We start from the raw sequence: 16,485 nt of genomic DNA on the forward strand, positions 1-16,485 counted from the left end.
CAGGGACTGCCCCATCACCGGGGAGTTAAAGCCCGGGCCAGCCTGCACCTTCAGTCACTGCTGGTTCCTTCCCGGCCAACCTCGAGGCACGCCTCCCGCCTGGTGTGGTCGGGGAGTCTCTACCCTCCAGCCTGCCGGCAGCCAGCCACCGCCCGGGGGCCCATCTCACAGCCCAACTCGCAGCAGCCAGGAGCTGTCGGCAGCTCCAGCAGGTGGTAGACGCCCGAGAGGGGAGAGGCTTGCTCTTGCAACACCAGCTCCAAAGGCAGACCTGGCTCCTCTGCCAAGCGTCGGGCAGCACCCACTTCCTGACCCTCTTCATCTCCTAGCCGTAGCTCTCCACCTGGCTCCTGGGTCTCTGCTTCCCTCATGCGCCTCCAGCCCTGCAGGAGACATCAGCTCCTTCTGCTACCTCAGCGCCGGGCAGTCAGGCCAGCCCTTGGGCAGCACCTGGAACTGCAGGCCAGAGAGCAGATTTGGGGTGCGGGTGGGGTGGGTGGGGTGGGTGGGGTGGGGTAACCTTCCCTCCCCCCCATTCGTCCCCGCGCCAACATACCCCTGAACAATGGAGCCATTCTCCCCTCCCATTGCAAGAACGGTGTCTCACAGGCAACTCTTGGTGGTAGGGATGGGGATTAGGCCCATTTTATGGATGCGAAAACTGAGACCCAAAGAAGGAAGTGATTTATCCCGAATCACCCAGCTTAAGTGTTGGAGTCAAGGCTCAAATACGGATCTTTTCATTCAGCCATTCAGCCATTCATTTAACAGTTCTGGTTACATTTGGCAGCTATGTGACTGACAGTGTGTTGTTCAGCCTCTCTGAGCCTCAGCTCCTCAGAAAATGTGGAAATTAGGGAGTCCGTATAAAGTATTCAGCGTAGGGTGTCACACATTCTAGGTGCTCAAGAATCCCTCGCTACTGTTACCATTCATTCGTTGATTCAATGGACCAGTCATGGGAATAAAAAATGGGCAGAAAGCATGCTGGGCACCATGGGGACAGAGATGCATAGACCTGGACCCCCACCCCCGCAAACTGCTCGCAGGCAAGTGATGGAGATTACCTCCGTGCAGTTTGGCAAAAGCTGTGTTTAAAGCCCTTGAAGAAGAACTGTGGGCACATGAAGGTAGAGCAAGGAGGGCTTCCTGGAGGAGGTCTCATCTGAGCTGAGTATTAAAGAATGAGGAGGAATTAGACAAGAGGAGAAAATAAAACAGCTTCCCGGGGTGTATGGGTGTGTGTCTAAGATATGGTCTTAGATGTTAAGACTCCAAGGACGCACAGGTTAAGAAATAACTGGCCCAGAGCCAGGGAAAGTGAGTTTTAAGCACAGGTACAGGGAGGGGTGGGGCTGAGCATCCCAGGCTTGGGGGAGTGACCTTGGCTCTGTGTGCCTGGGTGCAGGCCAGGCCTACTCAGGCTTCTTGCTGCGTGGCCACTGGTAAACCGTGTCTCACCCACCAGACTATAGGTCTGTGCCCTTGAGGACAGGACCTGTGTCATCAGAAAACACTAGTTGACTTGACCGCACAAACTGTGTTCCTTTGTCAGGGAGGATTCATGGTGGTGGGCGGGGCATGAAGGCCTTGGGGAGCACAAACAGGAAAGAGCCTTGGCTGGGACTCTTGTCAGGGCCTCAGAGAGTGTGAGCTGGGGTGGGGGGGGGGGCAGGGGGGAGCAAACAGGGTTGAATGAAAGGTTTGGAAGCCCAGGATATTATTTTTTTTTTATTTGTAAAGATAAAAATAAAAAGCTACAACCCCCTACACACACACACACACGCACACACGCGCACACACAAACCCTGGTGTGCATATATGAATACACATACCCCACTAAGAGCCTGAAGCCACAGTGGCCTCCTGTCATGATTACAGGTGGTGGTGGCAAAGGCGTCATGCCTTCCTTCACACCCCTAGCTGGCTCCCTGGCTCACTCCCAGACTGTCAGTCCCTGGGGCCGGACACAGCCACTCTGAATGGTGTCTGTGTCTCTCCCCAGCCCTCGAGGGGCCACTGTCATCAAGGCAGCCCCAGGAGGCCCATGATGTGGGGGTTGGGGAGGGTTGTGTTTACTCTGCAGGGGACGAGCCACCTTGGCAGGTGTGTCTGCTGAGTCCCCAAACACACTGAATGTTTTCCTCCCCAGGGAGCATTTACAGAGCCAGCGGCCCCCAGGGGAGCCCTTGCTTCAGCTCTCTCAGCCGGTCCCTCAGAAGGACAAGGAGGGCTTGGGAGGGGCTGCTCACATCCCCTCCCCTCATAGAAACAGGAGCGTGGAGACCAGAGGGAGCCAAGCTGGGGTCCAGAGACCAGGATTCTCTCCCCAGCTTGCTTGGTAAGCCCAGGTGAGACCTTTCACCGCTCTGCCTCCCAGCCCCCCACCCTCTGATCTCTTGGGAATGTTTTAATGAAATAACCCTTCATGCTCCAGTACCTCTGTGAGTGAATACAAAAGACCCAATCGACTTCTTCCCCAGGTGGCCACTCCATCTGCCCCCCTAAGCCTTCCTTCCTCCGTGACAGCATTCTCTCATTCCTTCCCCCAACCAGACACTGACTCGGCCACCTACTAGGTGCCAGCCTGTGTTAGGTACTGGGATACAACGAGCAAGACAGATGGAGAGATCTACACCCTGCCCTCACAGGGCACACAACCCATTTGACACAGATCTGAGCCCGGTGGGACCCCAGGGGCCACATAACATCAAGCAGTAAATGAAAAATGAGTTAGGATTATTTGACGATAGTAACAGCCCCCACTTCCTGAGTGCCTACTGTGTGCCAGTCTCTTAACATATCTCAGCACTAGGCCTCCTAACAACCTTTAGAAGGAAGTATTAAGCAGCCTCTTGTGCAGAGGAGGAAATGGAAGCTCAGAAAGGTTAAGTAAGCACTCCAAAATGGCACAGCTCTAAGTGCTGAACCGTCTGCCTGGGGAGACTGCTTTTACCCTTTGTTCCACTGATGTAGCTCCGTTAAAGCAGGGGAAGAGAGAAGCCTCTCCGAAAAGGGGATCATTACAAATATCTAGGGTAGAGGGGCTTTTGTCCAACAGACCTTCCCCTCTTGTGCCCCCACGAGAGGTTCATTGCCTGGTGAGATCCCGTTCCAGCTGGGCGGGTACGTACCAGAGCTCCTGGTTCCGCCGGGACAGAAAAAAAAGAACTGAGAACCAGCACTTGCCACGCGGTAGTCTGGGCCCTTAGGGTGGAGAGGGGAGAATCGGAAACCAGTGGCCTCCGAGATCAGGCTGCACCGTGGCCGCTTTCTTCGGGGAAGGACAGACCGTGCTTCTCCGAGCAGGCCAGGAAGAAAGACCCAGATGGGGCTCCCCCATCCCACCCGCTCTGCCCATCGTTGGGGGGGGGGGGGAGGGCCAGAGCTGATACTTGATAACTGCTTAGTGACTACTATCCTCTTTGCTGCTGTAGCTGAAACTGCACCACTCAGTGCCCTACAGTGGCCATCAGAGGACCCTGTTGTGGGGGGGTAGGGGGAGGTACAACCACCCTGCAGGGGACCAGCACAATCCATGGTGCTAGGTCTGGTGGGTTCCAGCAATGCGGGGGGGTGGGGAGGGGGGGACATGAGGCTCTGGAGGCACACAGAGACTCCAGGGACAGTGGCACCCAAGGGAGCCTGAGGACAGACAGACACTTGGGGGCCTTAGCGATCCCAGAAGCCACTGTGTCTCATTCTGAATGGAGCCTGGCAGCAAGGAAGAACCCCCAAGTGTGCTGTCTGCTTCCCAAAGACATACAGCCTTATTGCTATGGTTCCAGCCTAAGAAAGCCAATAGCCTCCCAAGAAGTGAGGTGAGAAGACGGAGCAGCTGGAGGCACCCAGGAAGCTTGCTGGGTATTCGAGGGGCTCCCTCCTCAAGGCTGTGTGAGGCAAGAAGGGGCCCATCTGCTGGGCCACATGAAAGGACAGGAAGCTGGGGAATGAGTGAGAGAGAAGGCCACCAGAGGACCCGTTATCATATCACCTCCGCTTGAGTATCTACTAGGGTCTGAATCTCCCCCCCCAGTTTCTTCCTTCTCTGTGGACCCAGCACCGCCATCTACCCAATGGCTTCAACCATAAATCCGGGACTCATATTTGACCCCTTCTCCCATTTTGCACACCTAATCCATTACCAGTGGGTTCTAACTCTCACATACCCTAAATCTTTCCAGTTCTCTCCATCTCCACTGCCTCCTGGACTCCCTGCCCACTCCCGCCCTCCCCCCAGAGCCATGACCTCCTATAGTCTTCTCTTGCCCCTCCGGCCCATCCTCCACACAGCAGGCAGGGTGACCTTTTTCTGTCAATGTGGCGAATACCCTGATTGAGTTCTTTCAGTGTTAAACCCCCCTCGCACACATGGAATAAATCCTATTTGGTTATGATATATTATCCTTTTTACCTATCACCGGATTTGATTTCCTAATATTTCATTGGCTAATTCTGGCCTTTTAAAAATGTAATTTAGATGACGTCATTCCCTGCTTAAAGCACTCAGAGGCTTCATAGCGCACTCAGAATAAAATCCAAACCCTTGCCCAGGAACCACAAGGGCTACAAGGCCCCCACCTAAGTCCTCGAACACGTGTGGGTCTCTTTGGACACACTCAGGGTTTGGAGAAGCCAGAGCCAGCCACAGAGAGGAGAAAGAGGGCTTCCTTCCTTGAATTCCCCTGAAGTTATCATTGTAGCTACCCGCTTGTTTATCTGTGGACTAGCTCTCTCCCTACACCAGTTCCTAAGCTCCAGGGACCAGGGCCAACTTCTTGACCACGATTAAGACACCTAACGTCTGGTCCAAAGTCTGGCACTTCTAAATGAAGGAAGGGACTCTCCATCCGCCCCATGCCTGAGCCAGTGCTGCTGAACGCGGCCTGTGATAAGCACAAGGCCACGCCGCCAGAGCCTCGCTTCAAATTCGTCACCGTGAACTTCGGGTGGGCCCTGAATGCTGCCTCCAATTATGCTAGAGTCGAGTATAGAGAGTCTAGTCTAGACTAGAGTCTCGAGTCTACTCCCTCCCCCAGTTCCAGAGAATTATTTCCCGCTTGCTACTCTCTCCGCTGCCTCCTCCCACATCCTCCCTTTCAGCTGATGACCTTGCTTCCCACTTCACCGAGAAAGCTGAAACACTAGAAGAGAACTTCACCTGGCAGCATCTGCACCCACACGCCCTGCCTTCCTGCCTGATAGGCCATCTCCAAGCGCCTCGAAGCCAGCCCACCAGTGTCTGTCCCCACCCGGGCTGCCGAAACGAAGCCTGCACTCCAGAAATTCTCTCCTTGGCTCCAACGCCAGTTTTGCACTCTCTCCTGGATCGTGAGATAGGGGCACACGGGTGTGCCCAGGTCCCCCTCCAATCTTAGAAAACAACACAAAACAAAATGCCTGGTTCCCGCTTGGCCTGAAAGCTTCTGCCCCGTTACTTTGATCCTTTTGTAACAAAATTCTTCAAAAGAGTAATCTACGCCAACGGCCTTCAATTCCTTCCTCTTCTCTCTTGTCTCCAGTCAAGCTTTCTGCTCCCACCCCTCCGCTGCCATTGTTCTTGCTAAATCCAACAGTAATTCTCAGTCCTCACATCACTCGATCCACCGGCAGCATCTGAAACAGCCAATCCCTCACTTCTCCTTGACATACTTTCTAAGCTTTGCTTCTGGGACACCACACCCAGGGCGCTGGGGGCTCTGAGTTTTCCTCCTACATCTGAGCCTTCTCTTCTCCCCAGCCTCTCACTGCTTGGTCCTCAGTTCCCGTCTCTTCTTTATCTGTTCTTCCGCTCTTGGAGACCTCATGGCGGCCCCTTGGGGATTTACACACCATCCACGTGCCAATGGCTCTCACATTGATATCCCCAGTCCAGACCTTTCTCCTGAACCCCATGCTTACATATCCATCCAACCACCCGCTCAACAGTCCAGACTCAAGGTGTCTAAATCTGAACTCTATTGCTCACAAAACCTGGACCGTCCACAACCTTTCCCGCCTTAGATAATGCCAACTCCATCTTTCCAGTGGCTTCGGACTAAAGCTTGGGTCATGCTGGACTCTTGTTTCTCTCATATCCCACACCCAATCCATAAGCAAATTCATTGGCCCTTTCTTCAAAATACATCCAGAATTTTAACAAGTCACCGTACATTCAATACAGTGGAATTCTAGCAATGAGAAAAAAAAAAAAACAGAAACAAAAACCAGCCAACCCACAAAAAATTTCTACTGTTTCACTCAATAATAAGGATGACTCTCAGACGTAATTTTAAGCTTCAGAAGCCAGACACAAATCACTATGTGATTTCCCTTTATAAAAGTTCAAGAACAAGGAAAATCAGTCCATGGGGATAAAGGTCAGAATAGTGGTGACCTTTCAGAGGGCATGGGAGGGACACAAGGGAACCTTCTGGGGTGCTGAAAATGTTCCAAATACTGATCAGAGTGGTGGTTACATAGGTATATCAACATGCAAAAATGTATTGAGCTGTATGCTCAAGACGTATGCACCTCACTATATAAACATTTTACCTTAATAAAAAATAAACTTTGAACATGCACATCCAGAATCAACCACTTCTCACTGTCATCTCTGCATCATTCTGATTCAGGGTACCTACCTCTGCTCTCATGTGATTAGCTCCTAACTAGTCCCCTGCCCGCCCCTACAGTGCAGTCTCAATACAGCAGCAGAGTGAATCAAACCATGTTGCTTCTTTGCTCTAAACCCTGCAGTGGCTCCCCATTTCCCTCAGAATAAAAGCCAATGTCCTTCCAGCAGCCTCTAAGCCAGTAGCTTATCATCTTTCCAGCCCTATCTCTGACCACTCTCCAGCTTTATCACTCCACCCCTGCTGCACAGACCTCCTTGCCAGTCTCCAAATACGTCAGGTACATTCCTTCCCTAGGACCTTTGCTCCAAGTATCTCCTCCGTGTGAAATGTTCTCCCAATATCTGCACAGCATAGTCCCTCACCTCTAAGGTTTTGCCCCGTTTAAAACTGCAACCCTCTCTCTCCACCCCCACCCTGGCATCCCCAATCCCACTTAGACTGCTCTTTTCCTTCCCCCATTGGCACATTCTACCTTCTAACGCTCTGCATATTAGGCACTGTGTTCATTACTTAGCATCTGTCCTCCAACCCATTAGAATGCAGACTCCAGGGGGATCTTTGTTTTGTTAATGAACGTATCCTGCATCCAGAATATCTATAACAATACCTGGCACATAGGAGGCACTCAATAAGTATTTGTTGAATGGATGAATGAATGAATGAATGAACGAATTAATAGATCAGGGCTCTGCATGAGAACAAGAAAAAGGAGCCAGTTGCCCTACTCTCTCAAAGGACAGAGAAGTTCTGGAGGCAGGTGGCAGGAAGATATCCCTCAAGGGCCTCTGCCACATGACCTGGGCTGCAGAGAGTGAATGTAGAGAAGGGTCCAGCGGCCCCACCCAAGCACTTTAAGGTGTCAAGTGCCAGTCTCCTGACACCCCCACTTCCACCATAGGCAGGTTGGGAGTTTGTCCTCAGCCACCTTGGTCTGTAGGAATCCACAAGTTCAACAATGGCTAAGAGCCCCCAGATGGAGGTAGAGACCAGCCCAGCCCACCCATCTTTGTATCTACAGGTAGCCCTGCAAAGTGCCTGGGACATGGCAGGTGCTCCAAGTCAGTTTATGAAATAGATCTATGGGGGGCACCTGGGAGGCTCAGTCAATTAAGTGCCCGACTTCGGCTCAGGTCATGATCTCACGGTCCGTGCGTTCAAGCCTCGCACTGGGCTCTGTGCTGACGGTTCAGGGCCTGGAGCCTGCTTCGGATTCTGTGTCTCCCTCTCTCTCTGCCCCTCTCCCACTCACACTCTGTCTCTCTGCTCACATACACACACACACACACTCTCTCTCTCTCTCAAGAATAAAATACAACATTAAAAAAAATTGAAATAGATCTATGAAAGTCACCATGTCCCTAACATTATACCCCTAATGCCGCTGGGGATAAAACTCCCAGGGTGAAGAGCAGTGCAGGAAAAGGTGCCTCATCTCCTTGTCTTTGCGGTCAGGGAAGGCCCTTGTCTCTGCCTCCCTGCCCACCCCCACGCCAGTATTTCCAAGGGGCCATGAACACCGAGGTCCACTCACCCACCTGCTTCCTCTTCCTCTCCCGTCCCATGGCTACCCACCAGCCTTTTCTCGTTCTGCAGCAGTTGGCAGCCTCCTCTGGGCTTGAGTTAAGGAGACTGAGGCTGACGGGGTAATTCACGCAGCCCAAGGAACCATCTGTCCTCCTTCCTCTCTGCTCTGTGCCTACCCTGCCAAGTGGAGCCAACTAGCAAGTGCCACACTCCAAGCCTCTCCCACTCGGGGACAGCTGTCCTCACCAAGGGGCAAAGAAACAGGATGTCCAGGCCTCAGGGAATAGAGACTAGGCAACGAGGACTAGGCCCGGAGCCCAGCCAGTCCTGCCCTGCTGAGCCCAGAAAGGCAAATGGGCAGAGGAAAACCGATGCACGTCTGGGGATCTGCAGTTTCCATGAAATTGGGCAGGAGGAGTGGGGAGAGGTGGAGTAAAGGGAGGTGGGAAATATTTTAAAAATTAAAAATTAAAAAATCCTGACGGCTGGAAGCTGTGCTCACCTAGGGTTCTAGGCTTGGCCCTGACCCTACCAACAATGTGAATTGTGGGTATCATTGTAGTTAGGATCCAAATGGCCCAAAATATAAGCATGAATAAATAAAATATGAAACTCATTTATTCAGAAAGTGCTTCCAGCCTGCCTCCTCTGTGCCAGGCACGGGGACACGTGCCATTTCGGTGTTTACCGAGCCCAGAAAAACCAGCTGGACCACGAGTGATGGGCAAGAAGTAGGTGCAAGGTGCCTAACAGAGGAAATTAGTCTGGTCCAGGTGGAGAGGAGGTCAGAAAAGTCCACCCGGAGGAGGGGCTGTTTTAGCCGAGACCTAAAAAGATGGACGAAAAGACAATCCAGTTTTTACCCTCATAAAATTCTTACAGAATCATTTTTATTGACATGGGGAAATGCTCATAATGCATTAAGTAAACAAAATGGGATGGGGCATAAAACCATCCATGCTCTCAACTGTGTAAAAGTTATATTTATAATCTATCTATATTTAGAGGTACAGATATATATAGACACACATGGAAAAATTCTCTGGAACACCAAAATGTTAACACTGGTTACGCGTAGGTGGTAGAATTACTGGTGACTTTATCATCTTTACTCCCTCCTATATGTCTCAACATTTTAACAGGAAACATGGATGGCTTTCATGCTTGGAGATTAAGTATCAAATGTCAGGACATGGCCTCTAAGGTTCCACCCGTGGCCCTTGGTAGAGGGCTTCTCGGGAGGACGTCGTGGCCATTCCCCTGCTTCCAAGCAGCACGAACACCTGGGAAGCTTACTCCTAAAGCACTCAGAGGCCTCCTGGAAGCCGTTCTGATGCCAGCTGGGAGAAGTTTCTTTCGCCCTTGAAACGAATCCAGATTTCTCTCAACTGAAGTCTATGCCCCCCTCACTCAGCACGCTCTTCAGCATAAGCCACCTCAAGGGTGGCCCTCGGTCAAACAAAGAAATGTCCTTTTTAATCTCAGAGGGACGTCTCTCTTCACTTTCCCCCTCTAAGCCCACCACTGATCTGCTGACTGACCCTGGGGAGGCTGCGTTCTCTGTTCTGTTCCTGCAGGAGAGGCGATTGCCAAGGGCTCCTCCTGCCCCAGCCTTTTACATCAGACGCTGGGGGCGAGAGTCAGGATCGGAGGGGAGGAAAAGAGCTCGTGGCTGACCGACCTTGAACACGCAGGGGTCCCGGGCCTCTCTTTCCCCTTCAGCAAGTGTGAGGAAGTCAGACTTCAGGGCTTGCCAGCTCTCCTCTCCCCAGCCACTCTCAGCCTCTGACCACCCCACCCCGCAGGGGAGCTGGAGATGGCCTACACCCCCCGTGAAAGCAGTGTCACCATAGAGAACAACTGTTCGGGGCCTCCGGGGACACAGACGGTCGCCTGCTGGGGTACGTGCACAGGAGGCATGCTGGGTGTCCGGAAAGACCCAGGCCCGCTAACTTTATGCCTAACAGCAAACATGTCCTCATCTACCAGATTCCTCCCCGGCCCCAGCATGCTGGCCTCCCACACTCCCCGCTGTGCCTCCCCGGGTCAGCAGTCCAGTTGGGCAGGCCTCCAGCTGTGGACAGAGGCAGGGCTGCCTGGGGCTCAGCTGCGGCACTGGAGTGAAGGTGAGGAGGACTCAGAGGGAGGCGTCCAGCATGGGCACAGCACGAGGGCCATTGGCAAAGATCGGGGGAGCAAAATCACCACACTGACAGCCTTGAGGAAACTCCTCCATAATCCCCATAGTTTCCTGGGGCCGATTCAAGAGGCACAGGGGCTCCCTGCTTAAAGACGGCTGTGAGACAGGCCCAGATTCAAATCCTGTCTCTGCTGGCGACAAGACTTTCGTCAGGGCAACTTACTGAACCTCCCTGCCCCTTAGACCTGTTTACAGGAGTGTCTACAGAGTGGGGACAGCAATGCCCTCTCCTAGCGAGAAGCCAGGAGCATTAAATGAGATGAAGCATGTAAAAAAAACATAGCACTGTGCCTAGCTCCTACCCATTAGGAACTAAAAAACACAACCTTCTCAGGAGTCGTGATAAGGAAGAACCACAGAGTTAGAGCTAAAAGGCAGCTCAGAGACCTCAAATCTAGTCCCTTCATTTAACACATGAGGTGGGGGGGTGGGGCTCAGAGAGTTTGAATAATTCATCCAAGGATGCAGGGCTAGGAAGTAACAGAGCAAGGTTCAGACTCAAGTTTTTCTGACTCCCAAGCATCCACTGCCCCTTCAACCCCACCCCAGCCTATCTGGCCACAGGTAACCCTTGCTCAGGTCTCCTTCCCACAGAGAGGGCTTTGGCCGGGGAGCCCCCTGTTGGCACTCCTCCCCATAACCAGCCCCCTGGAGTAGGCCACAGAGGGCCACCAAGGAAACTCAGGGTGCGGGAGTGGTGGATAAAGACTGGAGATTCCCTAGAAGTACGAGCTCAGGGGGTAATGGGGTGTGGATTACCAGGCCTGTGGAGGTGTTATGCAAATAGGATGCAAAACACATGTAAATGACCACAGGTTATTGATGAATCAACAATTTGAGATCTCTTTTTTTCTTTTCTTTCTTCCTTTTTTATTTTTATTTATTTATTTATTTATTTTTTTTGTCACTGGACCACACTATGGGATGTGAACCTTCTTTTCTTTCTTGGCTTTCTGCCAAATGGAATGAAATAAAATTTGTGGTTGACTGACCGAACCATGCTTTGCTTGGTGAGGGGCCCAAGCTCACTCTGTCACCCGGCTACCCCACAGATGTCTCACCAACGCTTGCTCAGTATTACTCCCCAGCGTCCAAGGCATCTACCTCCGACTGGCTTGTCAGGGCAGCAAGTCAAGTGCATGGGGACCTCTGGCTGACAGACAGTCCCCCAGGCCCAGCAGCCTCCTGACTGTAACTGCCCAGGGAGCATCATGCTGTTCCTCCTGCAGGGGGACCTGGCAGTGACGGGCAAGGGCCTGGAGTGGCCCATCACGTCAGCCCAGCCTCCAGGATCCTGGCTTTAGGAGCTAGACCACAGCAGCCTTTCTCTAACCGAGGAGACTCCTCTCCATGGGGCAGGGCCCTCCCAAGCTACTGCGGGGTTGCGGCTCTTAAGGAACTGCCTGAGCTACTGGGACAGCCGTGGTCAGATACCTGAAGCAGAATGCAAGGGGCAGATGGGGTACCTGGGTGGCTCAGCTGGTTAAGCGTCTGACTTAGGCTCAGGTCATGGGGTGCCTGGGTGGCTCAGCTGGTTAAGCGTCTGACTTAGGCTCAGGTCATGGGGTGCCTGGGTGGCTCAGCTGGTTAAGCATCTGACTTAGGCTCAGCCCTGCCTCGGGCTCTGTGCTGACAGCTCAGAGCCTGGAGCCCGCTTCGGATTCTGTCTCCCTCTCTCTCTCTGCCCCTCCCCCACTTGTGTTCTGTCTATCTGTCTGTCTGTCTCTCTCTCTCTCAAAATTAAATAAACATTAAAAAAATAAAAAATAAATAAAAAGAATGCACGGGCGGTCTAGTCTCCCGCAAGAAGGTTAGAGGTTAGACATCTGGAATGCCTGCCTGAGGCTCAACCTATGAGCTCTGAAAACTCATCCAGTTCAGTCGACATTTCCTGAGTGTCCTCCATGTGCCAGACACTGGGCGAGGCATTCTGGAGAATTTGCAGAAATGGACAAAATGCAATTGCTGCTGCTCAGATCACTGCCCTTGACACAGTGACAATCCACCGGGGAAGAAAAGTACAAGTTCACGTACAAATATAACTTAACGGTGTTTTGAAATCTACCTGGAAATGCGGGGTTTGTGCGCGTGCACATGTGCACGCGTGTGGGGGCGTGTGTGTTGCTGTCTGAAAGCACCAGGGCACAGTGGGGTGGGGGGCAAGGGCTTTGCTCACTCAGACTCACTTTGAGCCATACGTGAATAATGATACTAAAGCTACAAACATAAACATACCACTGAATGGCTGGCAGATAATACTGAGTGCATTACATAGTACTAAGTGTTTTATGTATAGGGGTTTATTATATTCTTCCAATCATTTTTGGAAGAAGGTACTATTATTAATATCCCCTTTTATAGATGAGGAAATTGAAGCCTCACGAGATTAACAAGCGACTTTCCCGAGGTCACACGGCTAGGAATGCATAGCAAGGATTCGAACCCAGCCTGTATTCTTAGCCTCTGTGCACATGCCTGCCTCGGCCCTCGGAAGGCAGCAGCTCCTCAAGACCCCTGGCTCCCGGAAGCTGGAGCAAGGAACAACCACAGCTGCCTCCTGGAAGAACGAGCCTGCAGTCCCTGCCGGCACAGCCCGCCCCCTCCCCACAGGGCAAGTAGGGCACATTCGGCAGGCCTGTGACCTCCGTCACAGCAGGATCAGGCCTTTGGTTCACCTTGGCATCCGCTCAGCAGACAGAATTTCTTGAGCAGGCCTTCCTACATCTGCGTATCTGTGTGAGTTTTCTAATGTGGCAATACGTTGTTGTAATGGTCCCGCTCAGAGGCCCAGCCCACTCTAATGGGCTGCGACCAGCTTCCTCTGCACAGCCCGGCCACGACCTGGGACTAATGGCAGCATGAAGGCCCCTCTGCGGCTGTGCCTGCGGGGCTCCAGGGCCACCTCCTGTGCCTCCCCCTGTGCCCTGAGCAGCCATCTTCACCCCCCTCCCCTGGGAAAGTGTGAGGGCCGTAAGCAAGGCGCAGAATCTGGGATGGTGGGGGGTGGGGGAGGGGGCGGGAAATCAGGAAGGAAGGTGGGCGGCGGAATCTAGGCTGTGCTCCCCACCAGCTTGGGGAGACCCTCTGGGTCTTTCTGAAGTTTCTCCTTTCCCAGCTCCTACTCCACCTCCCTTAGGGGATCACCGAGGGAATAGGAAAAGGCGGTGCATGAAGAAAAGCTTTGAAAAGGTAAATGTGCACAAATGCAAGGCAAACAGGAGAAGCGTGGGCGCCAAGGCCTTCCCCGGGCAAGCTGCCAAGTGAGGCCAGAGGCCCCATGTCCCAGATATGGAAGTGACTCTGGGATGGCAGGTGCCAGAGATGGCCAGAGATGGCCACAGCTCCCTGGTAGAGAGGGAACCTATTGGTGACAAGACTCAAAGAGGGGGCGAGCCCGCCTCACAAGAGCATCCCGGCCGGGCCAGCCCTGGCAGTGCGCCCAGGCATTCGCTGGCACTCGGTGGCCCAGGCACTGCCTGGCGACGAGATAATGTCCTGGCAGGCCCCGTCGTGGACTGGACACCCGCACGAGGGCTGCCACTGTCAGGCCACCCACCCCGGTGCTGCCTGGACACAGCACAAGCACCTCTGCTGTGACTGGCAAAGACACACGTGGGTTAGGGACAGAACAGGCACAGTAAAAGCAAGTGCCTGAATTTCTCCCTCCTCCTGCCTGCAACGGAGACCCCATGAGTGGGAGCTGGGCAGAAGTAATCAGACTGCTTGGGTTCAAAGGACAGCCCCGGAGGGCGGAGCTGGCCACAGATGCCAGAGAACAGGAGAGCCGAAGATTGCGTTCTTTCGGGAAGCCTGCCCGGGTCTGGCTCGAGAAGCAGCACTCCTCTGCCCCTGGTACGTCCCCCTCCGTCCATCCTCACCCCACTCCAGCAGTCTGTTCTGCCCCTTCCACCTCCCCGGAACGGGCGGAGCTGTTTATTCCCACCCTGAGCTCACTGCGACTGTCTTGGCTGCCCCTCCAAACCCCCCACCCCAGGCTGCACAGGCAGCCTTGGGATTCCTGGCCACGTCAGGAGAGCAGCCGCAGCTTCAGCTCTGGGGTCGTGGGCACTGCCAGGTTCACATTCCTCCAGCAACCCAGGCTCTCACGGCCTCCACTGCAGCTCGGCCTCCCTCAGTAGAGCAGAGGACAGGAAGGCAGAGTGAGGGCTGGGGCACAACGGCCCGCGGAATATCTGGCTTTTGTGGGGCCTTACGCTCGATCTTTTATCCTCTCTAGATGGCCCTCGAGCCACCGAGCATGGGGCGCAGGGGGTACCTTCAGCTGCTCTGGACTCACCGGAGCGGGATCTTGACGCGGAGGTAGCGGTCCACGGCAATTGCCAGCAGGGCGAGGATGGAGCTCTGGGTGAGGATGAGGACAGGGCAGGCGACCATGAGGCAGGTGTGGAAATAGGTCCGTGGCCCAATGTTGATGAGGATGGCTAGTGGGATGACCAGAGCGCCCACCGCCACGTCAGCCACCGCCAGCGATACGATGAAGCAGAAGGTGGCATCCCGCAGCGCCTGGTTCACCTTCACTGCCCAGATCACCAGCACGTTCCCGGGCACAGAGACCAGGGCGATGAGCACCTCGATGCCAATGTAGGCGGCCTGGAAGGCCGAGATGGAGGGCGGCATGACAGGCACAGGCGAGGCACATCAGCAGGCAGGCACCAAGGGGCACGAGGCAGGCACCTGTGGTCACGGAAGCCTGGGGTGGGGAGGCCTGCCGGCAGGTGCAGGGGGAGCCCAGGCAGCTCTGAAACTCCCACTGCCCTTTGGAGCTGTGCCCCACTTGGCACACCCAGTGCCTGCCCAGGCTGGCGGGATACCCTGGCCCTTTCTCTGCCTGATCTTTGTCCCCTCCCCTTATCTTCCCCAGAGGGTCCATTCGACAACTTAAAATAGCAGCGCTCACTCCTCCACTGGCTCCTTTATCAGGTGTGAGGCAGCTCCCGGGGCGCACACACACGCACCCCACAGGGGTCCCTCTGCCTGGCTCTGCCCACCCATGCCCACAGAACAGGCTGCAGGGAGCTCACCATCCTGCCCGCTGGCCACCAGGGGGTCCCGGAGGCGGTACCCAAAGTTGCCGGCACCTGGGGGCGCGCCGAGCCGCGGGGCCGCGCCGGGCAGGGCTGGGCTCCGGGACCCGCGCGGCGGCTCATCGTCCTGGGGCTCCCGCCGCAGCTCTCCCAGCCCGGCCTTTCCAGCAATCACATGGTGCGGCGGAGGCTCAGCCCCAGGCGCTTTTAAAGAGGTAGCGCCCCGGTGTCGCACCTGGGACTGGGCTGGCAGGCGTGGGTCTGGGGGACCGAGCCCAGCCGCAGACCCGGGCGCGGGCCCCGCCTTTGCCCAGCTGGCGCACACACGTGCACGGCGCCACCCACCCAAGCCGCTGCTGGCGCCCGCCTCCCAGCAGTGCCCTGGTTCCGCTCCAGGGACCCTCCCGGGCCACGGACCCTCGCCCACCCCAGTCCCAAGGGACATCTAGCCGCCCCTCTCAACACTCTCCTGCATCCCCATTGGGAAGCCACGGCGGCGAAGCGAGGCACAGACTTACCCAAGGTCACCAAAGCTGGCAGAGCTCCTAGCTACCTGCACGGTCGTGTCTCTGCGCCCTCCCAGCTCGACGCCTTCGGCAGCCGCTCGCTCCGGGGATGCCTGGGCGATCCGGGGCCAGCCTGGGAGGTCCAGGGGGACGGTAGCTGGCTGGGACTCGACTCGGGCGCCGCCGCCTCCGTCGCCCCCGGCGCGGGAGCTGAGTGACAACCGGGCTCCGCACACCGGGAGGGGGCGGGGGCGGCGGCGGCACCCGCGGGCCCCTCCCTCCTCGCCCTCCGTCTCCTCCCCCACCCCCTCCTCTAAACAAAGGAAGTGATTCTGGGTGAGAAAAGCTGGGAAAATGTGAGATTTTCGCAGGGTCTGGTGTGTGAATCCAGTCTCGGGAGTGGACAGGGGTGCAGCCTCCATGTGTTCACCGGTTCCCTTCTCCATGTGGGATGCCCGGAGCCCTGGTCTGGCCTCCGGCGGCACCCCTGCACCCGACACCGCACAACCTCTCACCTGCAGGGCTCCGGGATGTCGCCCACCCCACCCCCACCTCCCCCAACAGTCAGCTGGAAGCTCTACACGCTGTCCCAC

General features: G+C 55.0%; 1 protein-coding gene across 2 annotated transcripts in view; it reads right to left on the reverse strand.

The window, feature by feature from the left end:
• ADORA1 (adenosine A1 receptor) overlaps positions 1-16,142 on the reverse strand; it is a 34,263-nt gene extending 18,121 nt beyond the window's left edge. The window contains exons 1-2 of one of the 2 annotated variants that reach the window (XM_027074760.2): positions 15,905-16,142; positions 14,639-15,036 (exon numbers count right to left, since the gene is read on the reverse strand). In XM_027074760.2, the coding sequence (XP_026930561.1) occupies positions 14,639-14,979 (341 nt within the window). In that variant the 5' untranslated portion in view covers positions 14,980-15,036; positions 15,905-16,142. Of the gene's footprint in view, positions 1-14,638; positions 15,037-15,383; positions 15,521-15,904 lie in introns of those variants that run through there. The other variant, XM_053209492.1, reaches the window with a different exon arrangement.
• Positions 16,143-16,485: the final 343 nt, after the last annotated feature.

Source organism: Acinonyx jubatus, chromosome E4 (assembly GCF_027475565.1).
Source record: "Acinonyx jubatus isolate Ajub_Pintada_27869175 chromosome E4, VMU_Ajub_asm_v1.0, whole genome shotgun sequence".
NCBI classification, from domain to species: domain Eukaryota; kingdom Metazoa; phylum Chordata; class Mammalia; order Carnivora; family Felidae; genus Acinonyx; species Acinonyx jubatus.